General features: G+C 45.9%; 2 protein-coding genes across 6 annotated transcripts in view; both read left to right on the top strand.

Annotated features, from left to right (window-relative positions):
- The window catches only part of Tdrd1 (tudor domain containing 1), a 39526-nt gene extending 26070 nt beyond the window's left edge, over positions 1-13456 (top strand). For all 5 annotated transcript variants that reach the window (XM_048424119.3, XM_085694137.2, XM_087907744.1 and 2 more), the window contains exons 19-26: positions 1261-1533; positions 4205-4324; positions 5969-6085; positions 8852-9019; positions 10170-10397; positions 10910-10956; positions 11035-11127; positions 12841-13456. In XM_048424119.3, the coding sequence (XP_048280076.3) occupies positions 1261-1533; positions 4205-4324; positions 5969-6085; positions 8852-9019; positions 10170-10397; positions 10910-10956; positions 11035-11127 (1046 nt within the window). In that variant the 3' untranslated portion in view covers positions 12841-13456. The remainder of the gene's footprint in view (positions 1-1260; positions 1534-4204; positions 4325-5968; positions 6086-8851; positions 9020-10169; positions 10398-10909; positions 10957-11034; positions 11128-12840) is intronic.
- Positions 13457-14481: 1025 nt separating this feature from the next.
- Vwa2 (von Willebrand factor A domain containing 2) overlaps positions 14482-18996 on the top strand; it is a 35968-nt gene continuing 31453 nt past the window's right edge. The window contains exon 1 of the mRNA XM_087907743.1: positions 14482-14681. The gene's annotated coding sequence lies outside the window, so the exon portion shown is untranslated. The remainder of the gene's footprint in view (positions 14682-18996) is intronic.

The raw sequence follows: 18996 nt of genomic DNA, 5'->3' as shown, positions 1-18996 counted from the left end.
TTGCAAGTCATGGGAGCAGCCTGGCAGAGTCGTGAACAGCAGTGCCAGCTGCTCAGCATCAGGATGAGTGCTTGGGTCCAGAGATTCCAAGCTAAGCACAAGACTCTGGCTTTAAAACCCCAATTTTTGTGGAAGTAGTTGCTGTATGTGTTGCTTTGAGACAGGGGTTCTCTGTGTAGCCTTGTTCTGAAACTCACTCCGTAGGTCACACTGACCTTGAACTCAGAGATCTGCCTGCCTCTGCCTCCTGAGTGCTGAAATTATAGATGTGCATCACCACTGGCTGCATCTGTGGAAGGTAATGCCAAACCCTTAACAAGCGTGTGGCCATGTTGGGGAACACAGATGTTTTTAGGTCTTTCTTTTGTCCATCTGTCTTAGTGACTGTTCTTCTGTGAGGGGACACATGATGTCACTCTGTTAATACTGTGCAGTGGGTATGCTTTAGGTTGCTATTCTTGTTAGAGATTTTACTATCATGTGTGCACACATGTATATAATGTGTTTATACAGGCATGTACACATCATTGGCATGCATGTGGAAATAAAAGGACAACTTTTGGGATTCAGTTCTCTCCTTCCATTTTGAGAACTGAGAATCAAATTCAATTGTTCAAATTCAAAAGTGCTTGTGTGACAAGCATTTTACCTGGGAGCAATCTTATAGAGCTCAGATTATTCTTAATCCCCATGTTTGATGCCAGTCTATTTTTAAAAATGTAGCCCATAGACCAACATCATCAAACAAGGGAACTTGTTTCAAAAATTCTGATTTATAGTCCCCAGCCTGGACCTGAGTGAGACGGTCGGGTGTGAACCCTCAATCTGTGTTTCAGCAAGTGCCGTGAGTAGTCTGAGGTGCACTTTCACGCCTAGAAGTCACGCCTAGAGAAAGGATGAGAATGAAAGCCAGTGACCCAGGACTTCCAAGATGAACCTGTGCGAGTTAGTGTGTCCCTGACTCAGAATAAAAGTGAGCAGGCCATCACCAGCTGACAACTTGTCACTGTCACATTGTTGTGCTGTCCTCTCAGACAGTGATGGCAGTCACGGATCTCGCTGGGGAGAGCTGACCTGAGATCCTAACTCTGTGTTAGATACAGTGTCTGACTTGGGTTTCAAAGATGTAAATTGCTCTTTTTTAACCACATCTGTGTAAATTTTGAGAATTTCTGATTGAATGTAAGAGTACAATCCTGCCTGCCATAAGCTCACCTCATTCATAGGATTTTCTTTAATGTTCTTGTTCTTAATTCCTAGATATACAGCCCCAAAACAAACACTGGACAAAAGAAGCTACAGCAAGATTTCAAGCATGCGTTGTGGGGCTCAAACTCCAAGCCAGAGTTGTAGAAATCACTGAGAAGGGGTTGGGAGTTGAACTCACCGACCTTTCCACTCCTTATCCCAAAATAATTAGTGACATTCTCATCACAGAACATTTGGTTTTAAAATGTGATTCACCACGGAAGGAATCATTGGTTTGCAGATTTGCTAACAAACATGACCAGACGGACACCCAGGGGATACCAGGTGATGCCATTAATCCATCTGGATCTAAATTTGTGTTAGGGTTTGCATTGCTCTTTAATGCTTTCGCATACAATAGGTTTCACTGAGATTTTCGCCCATCTCATTGTACCTTGCTCTGACTTGTGCACCCTATGCTCCCCCATCTCTCGCCATTGTTTCCTTTCACACTTCATTCCTCTTCTGCTTTCTCTTTTCTCTTTAATGCATAATTTGGTTTTATTTTATGTTCATTGGTGTTTTGCCTGCATGTATGTCTGTATGATTGTGTCAGAAGCCCTGGAACAAGTTACAGACAGTTATGAGCTCTAGACATGTTCTCACTGTGTAGCTCTGACTGTCCAGAACTTACTATGTAGACCAGGCTGGTCTTGGAATTCACAGAGATCTGACTGCCTCTGCCTCCTAAGTGCTGGGATTAAAGGTGTGCACCACCCTACCTGGCCTCTCTTCTGCTGTGTGTTTGCTTATGGTTAAGTCTAGATTCTGCGTATGAGAGAAAGTGTGGTGGCGGTGGTGTGTTCTTCCTGGAACCTTCCCTCGTTCTCCCCTCTTTCGACCTGTTCCTCCTCACACAGTCCCTGTTTCATGTGTGTAACATATGTACGTGTATGTCCACATACACATGATATCACTTTTCTCTATAGTTAAATAAAATCCCATTGTGTGTTACCAAATTTTATGTGTCATCCAACTGTTGGTGACCATCTAGGCAGAGCCCATGTCTGTTGTGGGCATCAGGGTGGGTCTGACAGTGCTGCCGTGGCGGGCATCCTCTGGATAGTGCCGAGCTGAGGGCAGCAGCACTAGTGTGAGCGTCTGAAGCGTCTCCAAGCAGATGTCCATAGTGCTGGCTCAGTTTCTGCTCTGCCACAGTAAGCGCGCCTTCCCACATGCTCACCAGGAACTGTTGTTCTTTGTTTTCTTTAAGATTTCAAAATAATCTTAAATTTGCTTTTTTACTTAATTTTTGAAAATTTCCTGCATTAGTACTATATTAGCATCATTTCTATCTCTCCCCTCCCCTCTCCAGTGCCTCCTGCTTCCCCCAACTAAATTTACACCCTCTTGTTAGTGTTCTGACTGGTCAAGTGTCTCCTTAAAACAGTTTGAATTTTCATTCACTCAACTACTAAGGATCTTAATCATTTAAGAAAAAAAAGTTTTATGTTGAATTTTACACTTTTACTATTTTTATGCACTTAACGATGAAAAAGGAAAACTCTCTGACCAAGTTAGAACTGGGAAAAGTTAGCTTTACACCTTGTAGAACTCTTTGTAACCCTACAGCTTCAGATCTGCCATGCTGAAGGGACAAAGTCACTGAGATGCAAAGACTCTGGTATGTGTACACGTGTGTGCGTGCATATGTGTGTGTTTAATTTCTAGGTTTCTTGTAATAACATTAACTAGAAATTATAAAAATTGTTGGCCATGTGCACTTTGAGAGCCATCTGTTTCGGTCACTGACTGACTGTTGACTGGATGATGTGGGTATTTTGGGATCTGATTTTTAGAACTCCTTATGATATCAATCCGTGTCTGGTGAAGTTGTCCCACCTGCAGGCTGTCGTTGCACTCTGCTGGCTGCTGACTCTGCTGTGCACTGGCACTCGTCAGTCAGCACTTGGGATTGTCCCTGGGCCACGTGAGTCTTTGCCCAGGGCTGGATCTGGAAAGGTTCCTCCTGTTTTCCCCTGGCTGTCCAGACTTATCTCTCAAGGTCTTCTGCCCCGATTTAATGTGAGGTCAGAGGGCTCTGGCTTGGTTTTTCTGCTGTGGATCTCCAGCTTTCTTTGCTGTTTCTTCTCCACTGTGTTTTTAACACACTTGTCAAAGACAGGTTGGCTGTCTAGTAGTTTCGCTGGGGTCCTCTTCCATTGGTGAGCAGGTGTGTTTTGTACCAGGACCGTGCTGGGCTCTCCTGTGGCTGTGTGATGTGATACATCGTCAGGTACTGAGATACTGCGGTATCTCAGCATTGCTCTTTGTAGGAGTCTTTGTGTCCGTATATGTATTAGGATTGCTTTTCTAGTTCCATGAAGAATGCATTCTGGAATTTTGCTAGGGATTCTACTGAGACTGTGGATAATGTAGTTGTTCCACGGTGTTCATCCTGCAAACCCATGCTCTCCTATGTTCTGTTGTTTACTTTATCACTGCAGCTGCTCACCTGACAAAAAAGTAAAGTTTGTGGTTTAGGAGGGACAGTCAGCATGGTGGGGAAGGCACGGTAGCAGGAGTGTGCGGTGGCCCATATCAGGAAGCAGAGGTGGACGCTGGTGCTCAGCTCACTCTCTGGGGTAGCTCTTTGTTCAGTCAGGTGGATGGTGCCCTCTCCACTCATAGTGGGTCTTTTCACCTCAGTTAAACCTCTCTAGATAAACATATACAGGAGATACATATCATTTCAAATTTGAATAATTTGAAGAATTATATAAACTATGCTTTAGATATTCTGCAGGAGTATTTTAACTCAGATCATTGTTATTGAATAACTCTGTCATGTACACGTATTCTCGGAGTTGAGTAAATCCATTTGTGAAGCAGATATCTCATCTCTGGAACTCTGAGATGTTAATGATCAACTTCTGATGAAAAAATTTATTGGATGAATAAATGGGGAAAAGAATAAACTATGTTTAATTGCAAGACCTGTGCCTCCTGTTTCCAGCCATCCCTTCAGCAGAGCAGTGGAAGACAATAGAATTGCCACTTAACAAGACCGTGCCAGCCAACGTGCTAGAGATCGTGAGCCCACACTTGTTCTACGCCATCCCCAGTGAGATGCCAGGTAAGAAGTCACACTCATAGACACATGCCTCTGCTTTTGAGCCGCTCCATAGGAAGTAAAGGGGTAAAGAGGAGAGTGAGGCATCTTAAGAACTGTAGCTCTGAAGCCTAGGTTTAAGGACACAAAAAGACCTTCATTTCTCTATAACTTCTTTATTTAAAACATACATTATCGATATTGAATTGTATTGACTAAGTTAACCTTCAGTCGTATAAGTGAGCTTCAACCAGAGCTATATTCATTTATTAAAAACTTAGTAATCAGTTAATAGTCATAGTTTTTAAATTAAAAATTATTATCTGTGTGCCTGTGTTCTGGGTCTTTATAGTCCTGTAGACCACAGGTTGGAGAAGTGTGTTGTGCCAAATGAGTGGAGCTCTTCCGAGTGAAGTATAGGGTGATATCAGTGTGTTATCTTTATGTGGGATGATACAGATTTTGGTATCTTCAGTGCACCTTTCATTTGATTAGACAAATTGAGAAAGGCAAGGTTGTGGTGTAATTCATATGCTCATTTCACCACTTTTTATTCTGTATAGATTATTTTTAGGTAAGAGTATAGGTTGACTTATGAAAAATTTTAAATTCTCATTACTCAAATCAAGTAGCATTTTTATAACTGCTTGTGTACTTTTCAATGTATTATCAAAATAACGTGATGTTAAATATTATTCCAGCTCATCTGAACCATAGATTGTCGCAAACAGCCCTGAGCAGCTGCTTTTCACTTACACAGATTAAAGATCATATTTTGTGATTTTGGGAAAAAGTTTAAGAGCAGTTGTCACTGTCACAGTTCCTGGGTTGACAAATAATAACAATAATTGTCACTGTCACAGTTCCTGGGTTGACAAATAATAACAATAATTGTCACTGTCACAGTTTCTGGGTTGACAAATTTGAAGCAAACTTTATTTCTTTCACTTTTAAAATATTCCTCACCACTGCCAACTGTGCCCCCGACTTTCAAATGCTACAAGGATGGTTTCACAGACATTTAAAAAAGATTGCTTGATTTATAAGCTTCCATTAAACAAGAAGAGAAATTGCAAAACCAGTATTCTCTCCTCCTTTTCTCCATGGCCAGGCTTTTGTGTGGACATTCGTTTCTAAACAGTAAGACTACCTAAGACTAATGAGAGAGAGCTCAGTTTATGAAGCAGTCCTAACCTAAGCTCCAACCCTACACTCCATCTCCCCCATTATAAATGTAAATTGAAAATAATAACATATAGTTAGTAATTTTCACAGAGGTGGGCACACTAGCAGAACCAACCCTCATTAGGAAACAGGCCCTCTGGACACGTACACACCCTGCAGTTCAAATCTTCCTGCATACAGCAACCAGTAGTGGATAGTTTTTTTGTTTTCAAGACAGGGTTTCTCTGTAGCTTTGGGACCTGTCCTGGAACTTATTTTGTAGACCAGGCTGGCCTCGAACTCAGAGATCCACCTGTCTCTGCCTCCCGAGTGCTGGGACTAAAGGCGTGTGCCACTACAGCCCAACTGAGTATATTTATTTTTTAAAACAGTGTGTATTTAATACCCAGAGCTCTTGACTGACTAGGCTTGGGATTTTTTTTTTTTTGTATACTGTTGCTATTAACGCTGGAAATTGCCTCATACTGTTTACTTGTATTTCAGAAAATCAAGAAAAGCTGTGTGTGTTGACGGCAGAATTGTTAGAACACTGCAGTGCTCAGAAAGGCCAGCCGTCCTACAGACCGCGGGCGGGGGAAGCATGCTGTGCCAAATACACAGGTACCATTCCTCTAAGAGAAATATTAGTTGTTACCCTTTGTGTGAGGTGTAGATTCTGGTGCCTTCAATGCACATTTCGTTTGTTTAGACAAATTAAGGAAGGCAAACTTGTGACTGATTTATATGCTGGGGTCATGTGCCTTTCCATTCTGTATAGGTTTTTTTTAGGTCAGGGATGGGTATACTCGGGTAACCAGCTCCAAGTACAGTGGTCGCTGATGTAGTCTTCCGTATTCATGGAGTCTGCTGTGAGCGGACCAAAAGGAGAACTAGACTACCACCAGGGGGATGGGCTTCTTCAACCTTTCACACCAACAAATTGCATTGCTAATGTAAATAGCATTGGCTTCTGGAAGTGGAGCCAGATGACAGAGATGCTGTGGGGATGTGTGGGTGGGTGCAGTTCCCACTGCTCCCTGGGCAGGTGGGCTGTTGGCAGGATGGCAACCATGCAGGTCTACAGCAGAGTATTCAGGGAGACTAGGGGACTTTCAATCATAGATGGGACTCTCAAAGCCACCTGTCTGGGTTCAGAGGTCTCCCAAAGGCCATAGATGCTCAGCAGACTGTTAATGGGGTGTGAGGATGATGGTGATATGCTGGGAACCTCCTCTGCCATCTCAGTGATGTCACCTCTGTCTTTTTTATCTCATCTTCACCCCAGTGGAGGTTACAGTGTGCCTTGGAGTGTCGGGCTCCTTCATTACCGTGTGGCCTCGTGGGCACCGCAGACCACTCCCGCCTTGTGCTGCAGCTCCCCGTTACTGCTGATAACCTCGTGTGTGTTTCACTGTCCCTGCTCCTCCACACTGGTTAAGTCCCTCCGTGAGCTCTGTATGACATCATCAAGTTTACCGTAATCTTAGTCTAACTGCTTGTCCTGCAAACCGGGGCTGTCCTGGGTTTGTCTTCACTCTCATGCTGAGCTGTTTGAGCACAGCCTCCGACTCTCCCTGCCCTGGTGTTGGCGGTGTGAGCTGGATTTCACCCATTCCTTCCCTTCTGTTTTCACTTGACCTTGCCTGCCGTTGGATCTACTTCAGTGTCTGGATGGAGCCTCCTTGGGAGGCTGAGGAAGGGTGCTGTGTGAGGTAAATTCCTGATTTTGAAAAAGCCTGCCCGATGTTGCTGGCTTGCCCAGATAGAGAATCTAGATTAGAAGCCATGCAGTGTTTTCAGTCATGGTCTCCAGCCTGCAAATAATGACATGGAGACTTATTAATTATAAAAGTTAAGGCTTTAACTTAGGCCTCTAGCTCTTAGAACTTAAATTAACCTATTTTACACTAATCTATGTTTTGCCATGTGGTATTACTTCATCTCTGTACTGCCTATTCTGTTTCAAGTCTGCTGGCGACTCCATTATCTTCCCAGAGTTCTCTCTCTGCTTGGAAGTCCCACCTACACCTCCTGCCTGGCTATTGGCTGTTTAGCTTTTTATTACACCAGTCACAGCAATATCTTCACACTGTGTTCAAATATCCCACAACAACACTGTTTCCCTGAACATTTTGAAAGCATTGCTTTGTGTGTTAGCTATTGGTATTTCTGATCAAAAGATAGCCAGGTTCTCCAAAATGTGGCTCTAACCTTAAGTTATCAGGACCTGGTGAGTCCTCCTCATTCTGTATGTGCAGGTTGAAATTTGAGTTCACGGCGGCTTTCTTTCCACATGGTTCTCTGGCACTCATGAGTGGGCTTTGAGTTTGGGCGTTGCCCCCTGAACTCAGACTTCTTATCATCTCTGTCTGTGTTGTGTTGTGTGGGGAACTGCCAAGTCTTCCACTGCGTGCCGCAGACACTGCTGAATCTGTGCACTTGCATCTCCGTTCCTCTTCCAGAGCTCTTTAGCCCTCACTTGCTGAGGTTGGGCACCTTTTAGCCCCACCAGCTCTCGGCTGTGTTTGTGTTTGAGTGTTGCCCTTTTGTGCTTTTGTGGATAGAATGTACTGTCTTCTGCCACTGCACCAGCATCCTTGGACTGGAACTATCTCCTTCCTCCTTTGCCTCTGCTTTCCCCAGGTCCTGTTTTGTTTGCTTTGGCCATCTCTGTCACTTCAGAGGCTTTCTTACCATTTTTCCACATGACTAAGATGCTGTTTGGAAATTTATGCACAACAGAATGTAACCACTTGTGGCCTTCAAGTGCAGGCTTGATCTGACTCCCCTGGTGACTGGACATGTGGAAGTGCTCCCTTCTGGGACAGCCAGCTCCTGACTGGAATGTGCATTTTGCTGTGTCTTTGTTAAACTTCCTCCTCTCCTTAGCTTCACAATCCCCAGTACATAGTCCCCTTGGAGAAGGAGCTTCTAAACATGTGAGGTTCTCCATTCTCTTCAATGAATTTAAAATTAGGTGCTCTATGTAAAATTGCTTCTAAATTGAAATCTGTTAAGAGAACAGCTGTTTCCTTTGCCCTGTCCTCCTCCTCCTCCTTGCTCCGCACTGCCTGGGTCCTGGGGACTGGGCCTCAGGAGCACAGCTCGGCTCCCTCACCACCAGCTTTGCACCGACTCCCTGGGCTGTAAGCTTCGTCCATTGGTCCACGTTTTCAGCCTTGCAGAATTGCATGAGCTTCTCTCATGGTCCTTGTTCTTGTCATTAAAAACAAAATCATAACTTTTAGAGTTTCCATAGAGGGATATGGAAAGAATATAGAAAAAATCTGGATGCTTAATTAGATACCTTGGTGTGAGCTTTTAAGTGTCACAGAACCATCTCAAGGAATGGGAAGGACTTTGGGCTGTGACTTCCTTTGTTTTCAGGTGATGATCTCTGGTACCGGGCCATTGTTCTGGAAACATCAGACTCTGGTGTGAAAGTCCTCTATGCAGATTATGGAAACATGGAAACCCTGCCTCTTTCCAGAGTGCAGTCAGTCCCTGCCAGCCACCTGGAGCTCCCCTTCCAGATCATTAGATGCTCGCTTGAAGGTAACAGCTCTGCTCTTTCCAGATTTGTGTCTGTGGGAATTTTGATCTTTATATTTTATAGCTTGGAGTCTGAATCAAATCGTTTATGTCAAATTATTACCAGTGCTTGGCGTCTGGGCTGGGTGTTTCCAATTTCTTGACCTCTTCAAAGAACTGAGAATTCAGGACTTTCACAGATCTGCAGAAGATTCAAGGGGAGCTTTGTTTGGAGCAAACGGAAGTGCGAGTTATGGAGAGAAGTGCTGTCAAGATCGATAGCCACACGGGCTCTGATACTGTGTGGGGCTTCCGTTTATGGAAGACTTGAGTGTGTGTACAGAGCACATACAGGTTAAAGGAGGAGGCTGCAAGAGAGGGGTTCTGTGTATTCAAATGAGATGCCAAACTAAATTGTCAGTAAACTTGCCTTTCACTAAGTAACTTCTCAGCAAGAGTTTTAAAAGAAATTTTGTATTCTTTATTCCTTAATTCTAGTGAACACTGTATTCTGTTTGTCTTTCTGTTGGGGGTTTTCTTCAGAGTGTCAAGGTTGGGGATGGTGTTTGGCCCTGTTGTGAAGCTCTGGTGGCAGGATGTAAGCAGCATGTTCTGTGGCTCATTAGTCCCTATGGGAGCCTGGGTGCTCTGCTGCTTCATTGGAACAGTTAAGGTGGCCCTGTCCTGTGACTGTGCCTTCATACAGCTGTCCTTACAGATGACTACTGACTGCTCATAGCATGCTTGGTTTCTATACTTGGTTGTGTCCTTTTCAAGTAGAACATGGAAGCAAGATTGTGTCTATTTTGTGTGCCTGGTGTCTTACAGAATGCCTAACACCAGCTGAAGCCAGCAATCATGCTACTTGTTCTGCTGTTATTAGATAACTTAGCTAAATATGGTCTTTTAAAAGAGACATGTGGGGCTCGAGAGATGGTTCAATGGTTAAGAGTGCTGGTTGTTCTTGCAAAGGATGTGGGTCAGTTCCCTGCACACACGTGGTGGCTTTCAACTATTTGTAACTACAGTTCCGGGGAGCCAACACCACCTTCTGACTTCCCTGGGCACCCAGCACACACGGTGCACATGAGTGCAGGCAAAATATTTATACATGTAAAAAGCAATCTGTAAGAAAGGTATTTAATTTATTAAGCACAATCTTAAATCTTTCCAGGACTGATGGAATTGAATGAAAGCTGTACACAGTTAGCCATGGAACTTCTGAAAAGCACCATGCTGAATCAGAGCGTGGTCCTTTCTGTGAAGGGAATTTCAAAGAATGTCCACACAGTGTCAGTTGAAAAGTGTTCTGAGAATGGTGTGGTCAACATCGCTGAGAAGCTGCTGATGTGCGGTCTGGCGGAGACCGCTCCATCTAAAAGGACAGGTGCTACAGCTGCAGGTACCGTCCCAAATGCAGTCAATACATGCAGCCGTGGGCTGTCCTGCTCACCTCACTCTTTAGGGCTTCAGTCCCGTCCAGCCACTGCTCCTGCTCTGCACTCCCGCAGCAGCTGAGCCTGACCCGCAGTCAGTGCCAGCATTGCTGCAGGAGTCGGGACCCAGTTGGAGTGGTTACGTACTGTGCCTGTACCTTTCTTCCAGTCCCCTTGATCCTCATCTACAGGAGAATTCCTTGTGTTTCTGAGATGGAATCTTCCTGATATCCCATGAGATGTACATTTGGCAGACCTCCCTCACCCAAAAGGGGTCCCATACATCATAGAAGACCTAATCTTCAGATGGGAGTGCTGGTCTGTGAGAGTCTTAGAACACAGCAGAGGAGTGGGTGGGACCTGTTGTGTATGGGTGACCTCAGACATGGACACCAGCGGGACAGCCTTGCTCAGGTCTGGGGATGCTGGTTTCCTCACTGACATGACCTAGTAGCTGGCTTTGTTTGCTTGCTTTTAGAAACAACACGCAACTCGGACTGCTGCTGCACAGAGCTACAGAAACAGGTAGGTACAGTTCCCTCCCATGGAACTATACCCTAACATTGTGAGAAAGTAAATTAACTGTTTCCTTTTCATTTGTAGATTAAAAAACATGAACAGATTCTTCTCTTCCTCTTAAACAATCCAACCAACCAAAATAAATTTATAGAGATGAAAAAGCTGCTGAAAAGCTAAGTAAGTTTTATGTTTCTGCCCCTTCTATGGTTGCCCATGGAATGCCTGCAAGTGTGCTGTCCAGATAGAGCTGGGCACCTTGTGAGGCCGTGCGCATTTGGGGACACCCGGCCCTAGCCTGCTTTGATGTTCCTGCTCTGAGGACTTTGCTCAACACTCCTCGGGTAGTCCTACTTGAGTCATGGCCTCCCACATGTGGAAGCCTTTTCCTCCTGGAAATTTACATTATTAGTAAAGATAGCTGTGGGTTGAAGCTTAGACTCAGAGTCCAGACTAGAAATCACCTCAGGCCTCCCTTGGACTCTGCTGCAGTAAGTTAGCTCTGAGCTTGGGATGAGGATGGAGAAGAATGGAAGTGGTGCACTCTCCAGCGTGGGCCCAAGGCCGCAGGCTGTGCTGACTGCACTGCTCAGGGAATGGGTTCCGGCCCTTCCAGTACCCCCCCCCCGCCCCATGCACACCTTTTCCTCACTGTCTGGATCCCCTGTTGTAACAGGGCCACTAGGAAGTACTCTACAGCCAGCAGCCAGTTGGAATTTGTGGTAAAAAAGAAGCTGCCCTCCTTACTTACCTGGCTAAAGAGCAGCATTTGCTGAGCTTTTGGAGGCCATGCAGTAGCTCTCTGGGGTTCACTGAGGGTGTGATTCTTCTGGAGTAGCAGTGCTGGTGTGACTTGGATATGGTCCCACTTTGTATTTATTCTTAAGACTGGGCTGTGCTTATTTATATCGCACACAAGTCAGTCCTCACTCACAGCACCCTTACAGAAAGCAGGAGTGCAGAAAACAGGCCAGGCGGTGCTGTCATAGTTCAGCATGGGGGAGACAGAGACAGGCAATGACTGTGGCTCTGTGGCTGCCAGCCTCACCTGTTTGGTCAGTGCCTGAGTCAAACAGGTAGACGAGAGCCTGAAGACAGACACAGGAGGCTGTGCACTGAACTCTATAGCTATGTGCACTGATGCATGGACCCCGGTTTCCTTCCCACACACAGTGTACACACACACACACACACACACACACACACACACACTGCAAACTGCATCTTAAAGGTGAGAAGCTGTCTCTAGCTACTGTATGTTTGCTGGGCTGCAGCATCCTTCTAGGTTGGTCCAGATCCACAGAGCATGGAGTTAGGAAGAAACAAAGGTGCTCACACATTTTCTTTTCATTTTAATGGAAAATACAATTGACTATTTATTCTCACCCTAATTGATCTTCCTCCAGATAGAGATATGTTTAAATTTTGAGATTTTAATAACTTCTGGGTTTTGTTTTTTAATAAGTATGAATCGGGTCTGCCTATAATGCCAGCCTTGGGATTTGAGGCAAGGTGGTTGTGAATGTTAGGGCAACTTGGACTAATAAGACTCTGTGTACAAAGTAGTATTATACAATTACATGAAAAGGTGTTACTCAATTATAAATTTCCTAAGTGGGAGTGCTGATGTTTTTTAAAGGGATAAGTAACAAAATTTGTTTTTATATTCAGAGAAAGCTCCAGTAGCTGCATTTTGTTTGTGAAGGAGAGTGTAATTATATCTGATTAATGCCAATATCAATAAAAATTAAACACTATTGTGTTTAATGTTTTATCTGACAGGTATAATCTAGATTTATGTAATTTCAGTTAAGATGTTTGGTTATTTTGTACTTAAAACTTTAGAACCACAGTGCTTTTTATGTAAGCCATGATGGTTGATTTTTCTTTCAGAAACAGCATCTCTGGGAAATCAACACTGAGGAGGAAGAAACAAAAGCTAGACTTGAGAGTGTCTTCAGTTTTGTTTACTGGAAGTGTTTCTTCTTTTTCTTTAGTGACCTTTGCTCTCTCCACCTCTACTTGCTTAACTTTGTTCTTTTGGGTTGGTGCCCCCCCGAAGTTCTTTCCACAAAATACATGAATCTTACATGAGAGATTCATATAATAGCCAGGCGTGATGGTGCATACCTGTAATCCCAGCCATGAGGGCAGCGAGGCAAGAAGACCTTAAGTTCAAGACCAGCATGGACCACAGTTTGATGCTTTCTCAAGTTGAAGACTCGGAGTGAAACACCCTCTACTAGGTTCATGTATTCTCTCCACTGAGTGTGAGTGTGCACGTAGGCACTGGGGCCTCCCGTGTACTAGGCCAGCACTCTACCTCTGAGCCACCCTCCCAGCTCCAGCATCTCTTGCTATGTGAAAGTGAAAGAAGAAAATCAGTGGGCCGTAGCGCTGGCTGTGTCTAGTTGATGGGTGGGCCTCGGCACTGTCTGTACATTCAGACGTCCACTAGTGAGACCTGTCACCTCTGCCTCTTCCCCTAATAAATGCTGTTTTGTTCCTACTTCTGAGTTGTGTGCTCCCATTTTGTGGCTTGTTCAAAGACGTGCTGCTTCTCGTCTTGGACCAAGGAGTGTCTCCAAGAGCGCCAGCCCTGCTCTAGGAGGAGACTTGCTGCTCCCCTCCACGTGCCCGACTGTGGTTTCTGGCTAGTGTGTAGCCATTTGGACTTCTGCTCCAGAAATAATTTACTATTTTTTCTTTTTGTTTTTTCGAGACACAAATTCAGTTATCAATTTAAATTAAAAGACCGAGAGCATGGCCAGGCTTTGGTGGCACAAGCAGGAGTTCAAGGTCAGCCTGATCTACAAAGGAAGTTACAGGGCATAGAGAAACCTGTCTAGAAAAACAAAACAAACTCTTGAGACCTTTGCATTGATCAGTAGCAAATGGGTACATTTAGAACGGTAGGTATGTAGTGGCCCAAACCACAGCCATTCAGCACAGGTGTGGCCAATCACATCAGCTGAACGAGTCTGGTAAGAAGAAATGGCAGTTTTTTCAGTGGCCTATAGCTGAATATCAGTGGCTTTTCAATTTGCTTTCTCTTGTTTTCTACTTTTTATTTTTTCCAACGAGCACACTGTAATTTTGATGTATGAAAATGAGAGTTTGCTCAGAATTCCTGCCAGAAGGAATTAAATACCAGGCACCTAAGTTAAAAGGAGAGTGCTGGACAAAAAGTCTGATAATACTCAACTGCAGTAACAGGTTGGCAAAAGAAGCGACGACAAATAGAACCCATGCCAACCAAAGCCAAACCCACAGGGTAGCCAGCATGCACTATGCGCAGTGGCCCCTAAGGAAGTGTTCACAGTGCTGAGGTTGCAAGCTGCCCATAGGGCTAGGGGCGAGGCGGGTCGCGGTTACACCACTTGCCCCATCCTCACGGGTTGCTCTGGAGCAGCCAGACCCGCCTCAGGAGGGAGAAACCAACAGGTGTCCCACGTGGCTTCGAGTCGCTGCGCCCCCTGGCCTGAGCCAAGCCTGAGCCGCCGGCACAGCAGCTGTGCGCTCCGCGGGTGGGAGCCCCACGCCTCCGAACGGGCTGGGCGGGGCGGATGGGTGCACCCCTGCAAGCCAGCCGAGCCCCAGCCCTGCCCCGGCCGCCCCTACCTGCTGCGCGGAGCCTAGCGCAACCGGCTTTGTTCGCTTTGTCTGCCCGCACCTGAGCGGCCTGCCGAGAAGGTCACCATCCCGCGGAGCGTACCCGCTCCGCGCCATACCAGGTAAGGGGTGCTGGCTTGGGGGCTGTGGGTGGAAAAACCCGAGCTACCTAGCGCCATCGCGGGTGCTCTTTCCCTGGCGGCCGTGGAATGGGCTGTACTTTTGAATAAAAACTCTGGGAACATGTGTCCCACTCCCCATTATAAGCACACAGGTGCTACATTTCCTCACGGGTTTCTAAACCAGGCAGCCTCGTTCGTTCTCCCAAACAAGCTGCTGCCCTGAGAGCTAGGGGAAGGTCAAGGGTTATGCTTTTCGCAGAATGAGGGAGACTTGTCCTCCTTCCAGTTCTTGGCATCAGACATCACCTGGCTCAGCTCTGTCTTCTGTCCTGGGCCAGGCCCTTGGTGATTTACTGAGACAAAGTGGGAGGGTTTCAGCACATTGAAAACCTGCGATTTAAAAATCTGGGCTCCAGATGGAAGAAAAGGGACGATGGCACCTCGCTCCTGTTGCTTATAGCACACTGCTACTTCTGCCTAAACTTCTCGGGGGACTCGGCGCTAAGGAGAGCAAATAAGTGGTATGCTTTCTCACTGTAAGCTCCTTTGATTAAATAAACCTGAGACCGCTCTGGGTGATTATAGATTCTGTCCTAAAACCTCAAGGTCTGTTTTGCTCAGAAATGTCCTTATTCAGAAAAAAACAAAACAAACAAAAACAAAACCAGGACAGATCAAAGGGGAGTCAGAATGGCACCTCTGCAGTTGGGCAGCCCGACTCCACCGTCTTGTCCCTTGTCACACAACTCCCCAGGCCCTGCTCTTTGTAGACATTAGCTCAAATCTGCCTTCTGGGGATGTAGAATTTCCCGGACTTGATTCTCAGGCAAACTCAAAGGACACGGAGGGATTCTTTTCTCCATCATCCCCCTGTGCCCGAAAATCAGTCAAGGAAGTATTTCTCATCAAATCTGGTTTGGGTCTCACAGCCAGGCTGAAAGTCAAACCACTCCTTCCCTTCCCTGCCTCCAGCAGCCTGTAGAACAAGCCAACCAGAGGTCTGTGTTTCTGTAGTTGAATGAATGGAAAAGCTCCATGGTTAGTTTCAGAGTTTTTAAGCTCCCAGCAAAACTGCACAGAGGTACAAAGACTTTGCATATACTTCCTGTCCCAGCCACCAGCCACCAGACTGCCCTGCTACCATCACCACCACAGGGGGAGCCTCCAAACTCCCTAGTTCAGGACCTCACTTGCTGTAGCCCATTCTATATATTTGGATAAATGTTTTCAACGGCCCTAAAAACCCCTCCCCTAGCCCCACGTAGCTTCATGGTTTATCCTTTCTCAGATGTCACAGGTTCAATCATGGTAAACAGCCTTTCGGGCGGACTTCTTCTGTCGCTAATACACACTGAAATTTCCACCCCTGGCTTTTTAAGGAACTTCATGAGAAGGCCATTGTTAGTGGGCAGTGGTGACCCTGGGGTCGGGCGCTTGGTTAAAAAAAAAGCCTTTGTTGACCATACCCTTATTGTGTGTGTCCCCTACAGTTACAAAGCATTTTCATTGTCCAACACCTGAAAGTCCTGGGCACAGGGCAAATACCTAATAATTTCCTTTGGACAAATGCCATTTCCCTATTGGGAGGGACCATAGCAGTGGGCTACAAACTTGTGCAGTATGGTTCCACGGTAAATTTAAAACAAAAAAACCCTCTAATCAAGAAGTGCTGTATGAACTTTTCCTGGGGAGAGAGGAACAAAAGCAAGCTCATTCCAGATAGTGAAATGGCAACACACCAAAGTCTGATTTCCCCAAAGTCCAACTTGGCTTTGTCGGACTTGCTTACAGAATGAAAAGTCTTGCGCCAGCAGCTTCCCAGTGTGGAGAGTCACCCTTCAGTAAACATTCAGACTGTCGCACCCCCGCTGACCACACACAGCAGGAACAGGATTATATACAGCCCCCAGGGAGAGCTCAGGTGAAGGTGTCATCACCCCGCGACCTTCCTGGAATAAGCACCAACAGGCTCGATCTTGAGGGCATGTGGTAGGAAGTCACCGCTCCTCCGATGAAGAAATGTGTGAAGTCGCTCTGCAGTGGGACCGTGATAGAATTGCCAGTCGAAAGCGTTTTCCCAGTAAGACTTTGAGAATGTCCATTGTGTAATCTGCACAAGGCCAGGCTTTTTGCCATCTGGGCCCCCAGTGCCCTGCTCCTTAGAACAACTGAGTTCAGCATGTCTGCCTTTTGCTGTCTGGGTACCTGAGACCCTACTCCTAGAACAACTGGATACATTTGAAGTCTCTGTCTCAGTTTTCCCTTTCATCTTCTGTTCTGCCTAGAAGCAGTCTTGCCACCTCCAATGGTGCATCCCCCTGACTAAGTTACAGTTGCTTCCTCCAGGCCGTTCTTCTGTGTCAGTAATTGCTGCTCTTTAGCAGGGCTCCTGTAACATGACAGCTGGCTTGTTGGGGTTTCTGTCCCTCCCAGTACCCCACAGCCAGCAACTCCCAAGGAAAAATCACACACAAGACTCCATAAGGTTATAAACTGATTGGCCCATTAGGTCAGGCTACTTATTAGTTCTTATGACTTATCTTAACCCATTATTCTGATCTATGTTAGCCACACGGGCTCAGTACCTTTCTCAGTGTGACAGCTTACATGTTGCCTCTTTGGTGGTCTGTACAGGAATGGCAGAGGAATCTCCCTGCTTCCCAGAATTCTCCTGTTCTCATTGCATCACCTCTACTTCCTGTCTGGTTTTCCCGCCTATACTGCCTGCCTGGCCAATCAGCGTTTTATTAAAGTATGATTGACAGAATACAGACAATTCTCCCGCATCAGACTCCTCTGGTCTGTAATTAGGAAGGGTAGCCTTCGCCCAAGGGGGCCTTTGAACTGGGGTCCTATGGCATCCTGCCAACCTTCCCAAAGGAGTGGATAGTATCACCTCCTTTGTAGAGAGAAGAAAGCTGAGAAGGTGAAATGAATTTACCAGAATGTTCATGCTCAGGTCTCTCTTGTTGGCCTACTAAGGATCCTTCTGCTCCACCTAGATATTACACCTGTAATGACATGGCCGCGAGGCCGCGAGACATGGCCGGGCTGGACTCTAGGTGTGCTTTTGCTAGCTCTCTGACCGTAGGGCCTACCTTCTCTGTGAAAATGGATGTGCTAACATGGACCCTACAGGGCTGAATGTTGTTGAACGAAATTGCTGAGTTGTGTGTCAGGGTCTCAACGCCATCAGGTAGTTCATTTTCTAATGAACTTCCTCTTAAAGTTTTTCTCATGTTGTCTCACTGTTAAAAGAGCAAGGTCCTAACCATTCCACAGAGAGAAGCCTGAGGCAGGGCTGGTGCTTTCCGAGCCCCACCAGCCAGAAGCAGAGCTGGGCTGGAACCCAGTCTCAGGACTGTGCATTATCCCCTCCTCCACGTTCCCCTGGGTTTACACCTCTCCAGAACACGAGTCTTGAACGATGTAGAGCAGTCTCAAATGCCAGCCAGGTGAGCCTCAAGCTGTTTTATCTGCAGATGTCTCCGTAGATGTGGAGAGAATGGGAGCCTCTGCAGGATGTCCTGTCTTTCAGTGACGTCACAGCGAACATTTATTCATCCCGTCATGCCAGTTTCTGCCTGTGAGAAACATTCCTTGTTGTATGGCGTTTTATTCTTTTGGCATTTTAGACTCTTTTGAGGAGCCCTTCACCCAGCTCCCAAATTGCACATGGAGGCTTGTTCTTGTTAGGAATGCCCGGCCTTAGCGTGTCTTGTTTCTGCCAGCTTTTCTTACATTATCCCGACTTCCTTTTCTCTCTTATCTTTCTTACTTCTATATATTTCTCTTTACTTCTTTCTCCGTGACTTGGTGGCTGGCCCCTAATGTCCTCTTCTCTCCTCCCTGAGTTCTTCTATCTTTCCTCTTTGCCTGCCAGCCCTGCCTGTCCTTGCTCCTGCCTCGCTCTTGGCCGTTCGTCTCTTTATTAGGACCATCAGGTGGTTTAGGCACAGTAACACAGCTTCATGGAGTCAAAGAAATGCAGTGTAAACATAAGTCACACACCTGAGAATAATACTCCCCCAACTCCTGGCTTCTGATGGTTTGCTGGCTCTCTTTAAGGAGGGCGTGACCTCTCCTAGGAGCCTTAGAATGGTTTTCCTAGCTGGGCATGGTGATGCATGTCTGAGGTCCCAGCTAATTGGGAGACTAGGCAAGAGGATTGTTTGAGATTAGCAGTTCCTGCCCAGCTTAAGCAACATAGCAAAACCCTGTCTAAAAGAGACAGAGAGGGGAGTCAAGAAGGGCTCTCTAGCATATCATACTAGGAAAAAAAAGTTGTCCTTTTGTCATAGGTCTCTGGGTCTGA

The sequence above is a fragment of the Myodes glareolus genome, chromosome 7 (genome assembly GCF_982192425.1).
Source record: "Myodes glareolus chromosome 7, mMyoGla1.1, whole genome shotgun sequence".
NCBI classification, from domain to species: domain Eukaryota; kingdom Metazoa; phylum Chordata; class Mammalia; order Rodentia; family Cricetidae; genus Myodes; species Myodes glareolus.
This window is presented reverse-complemented; position numbering and strand designations above follow the sequence as displayed.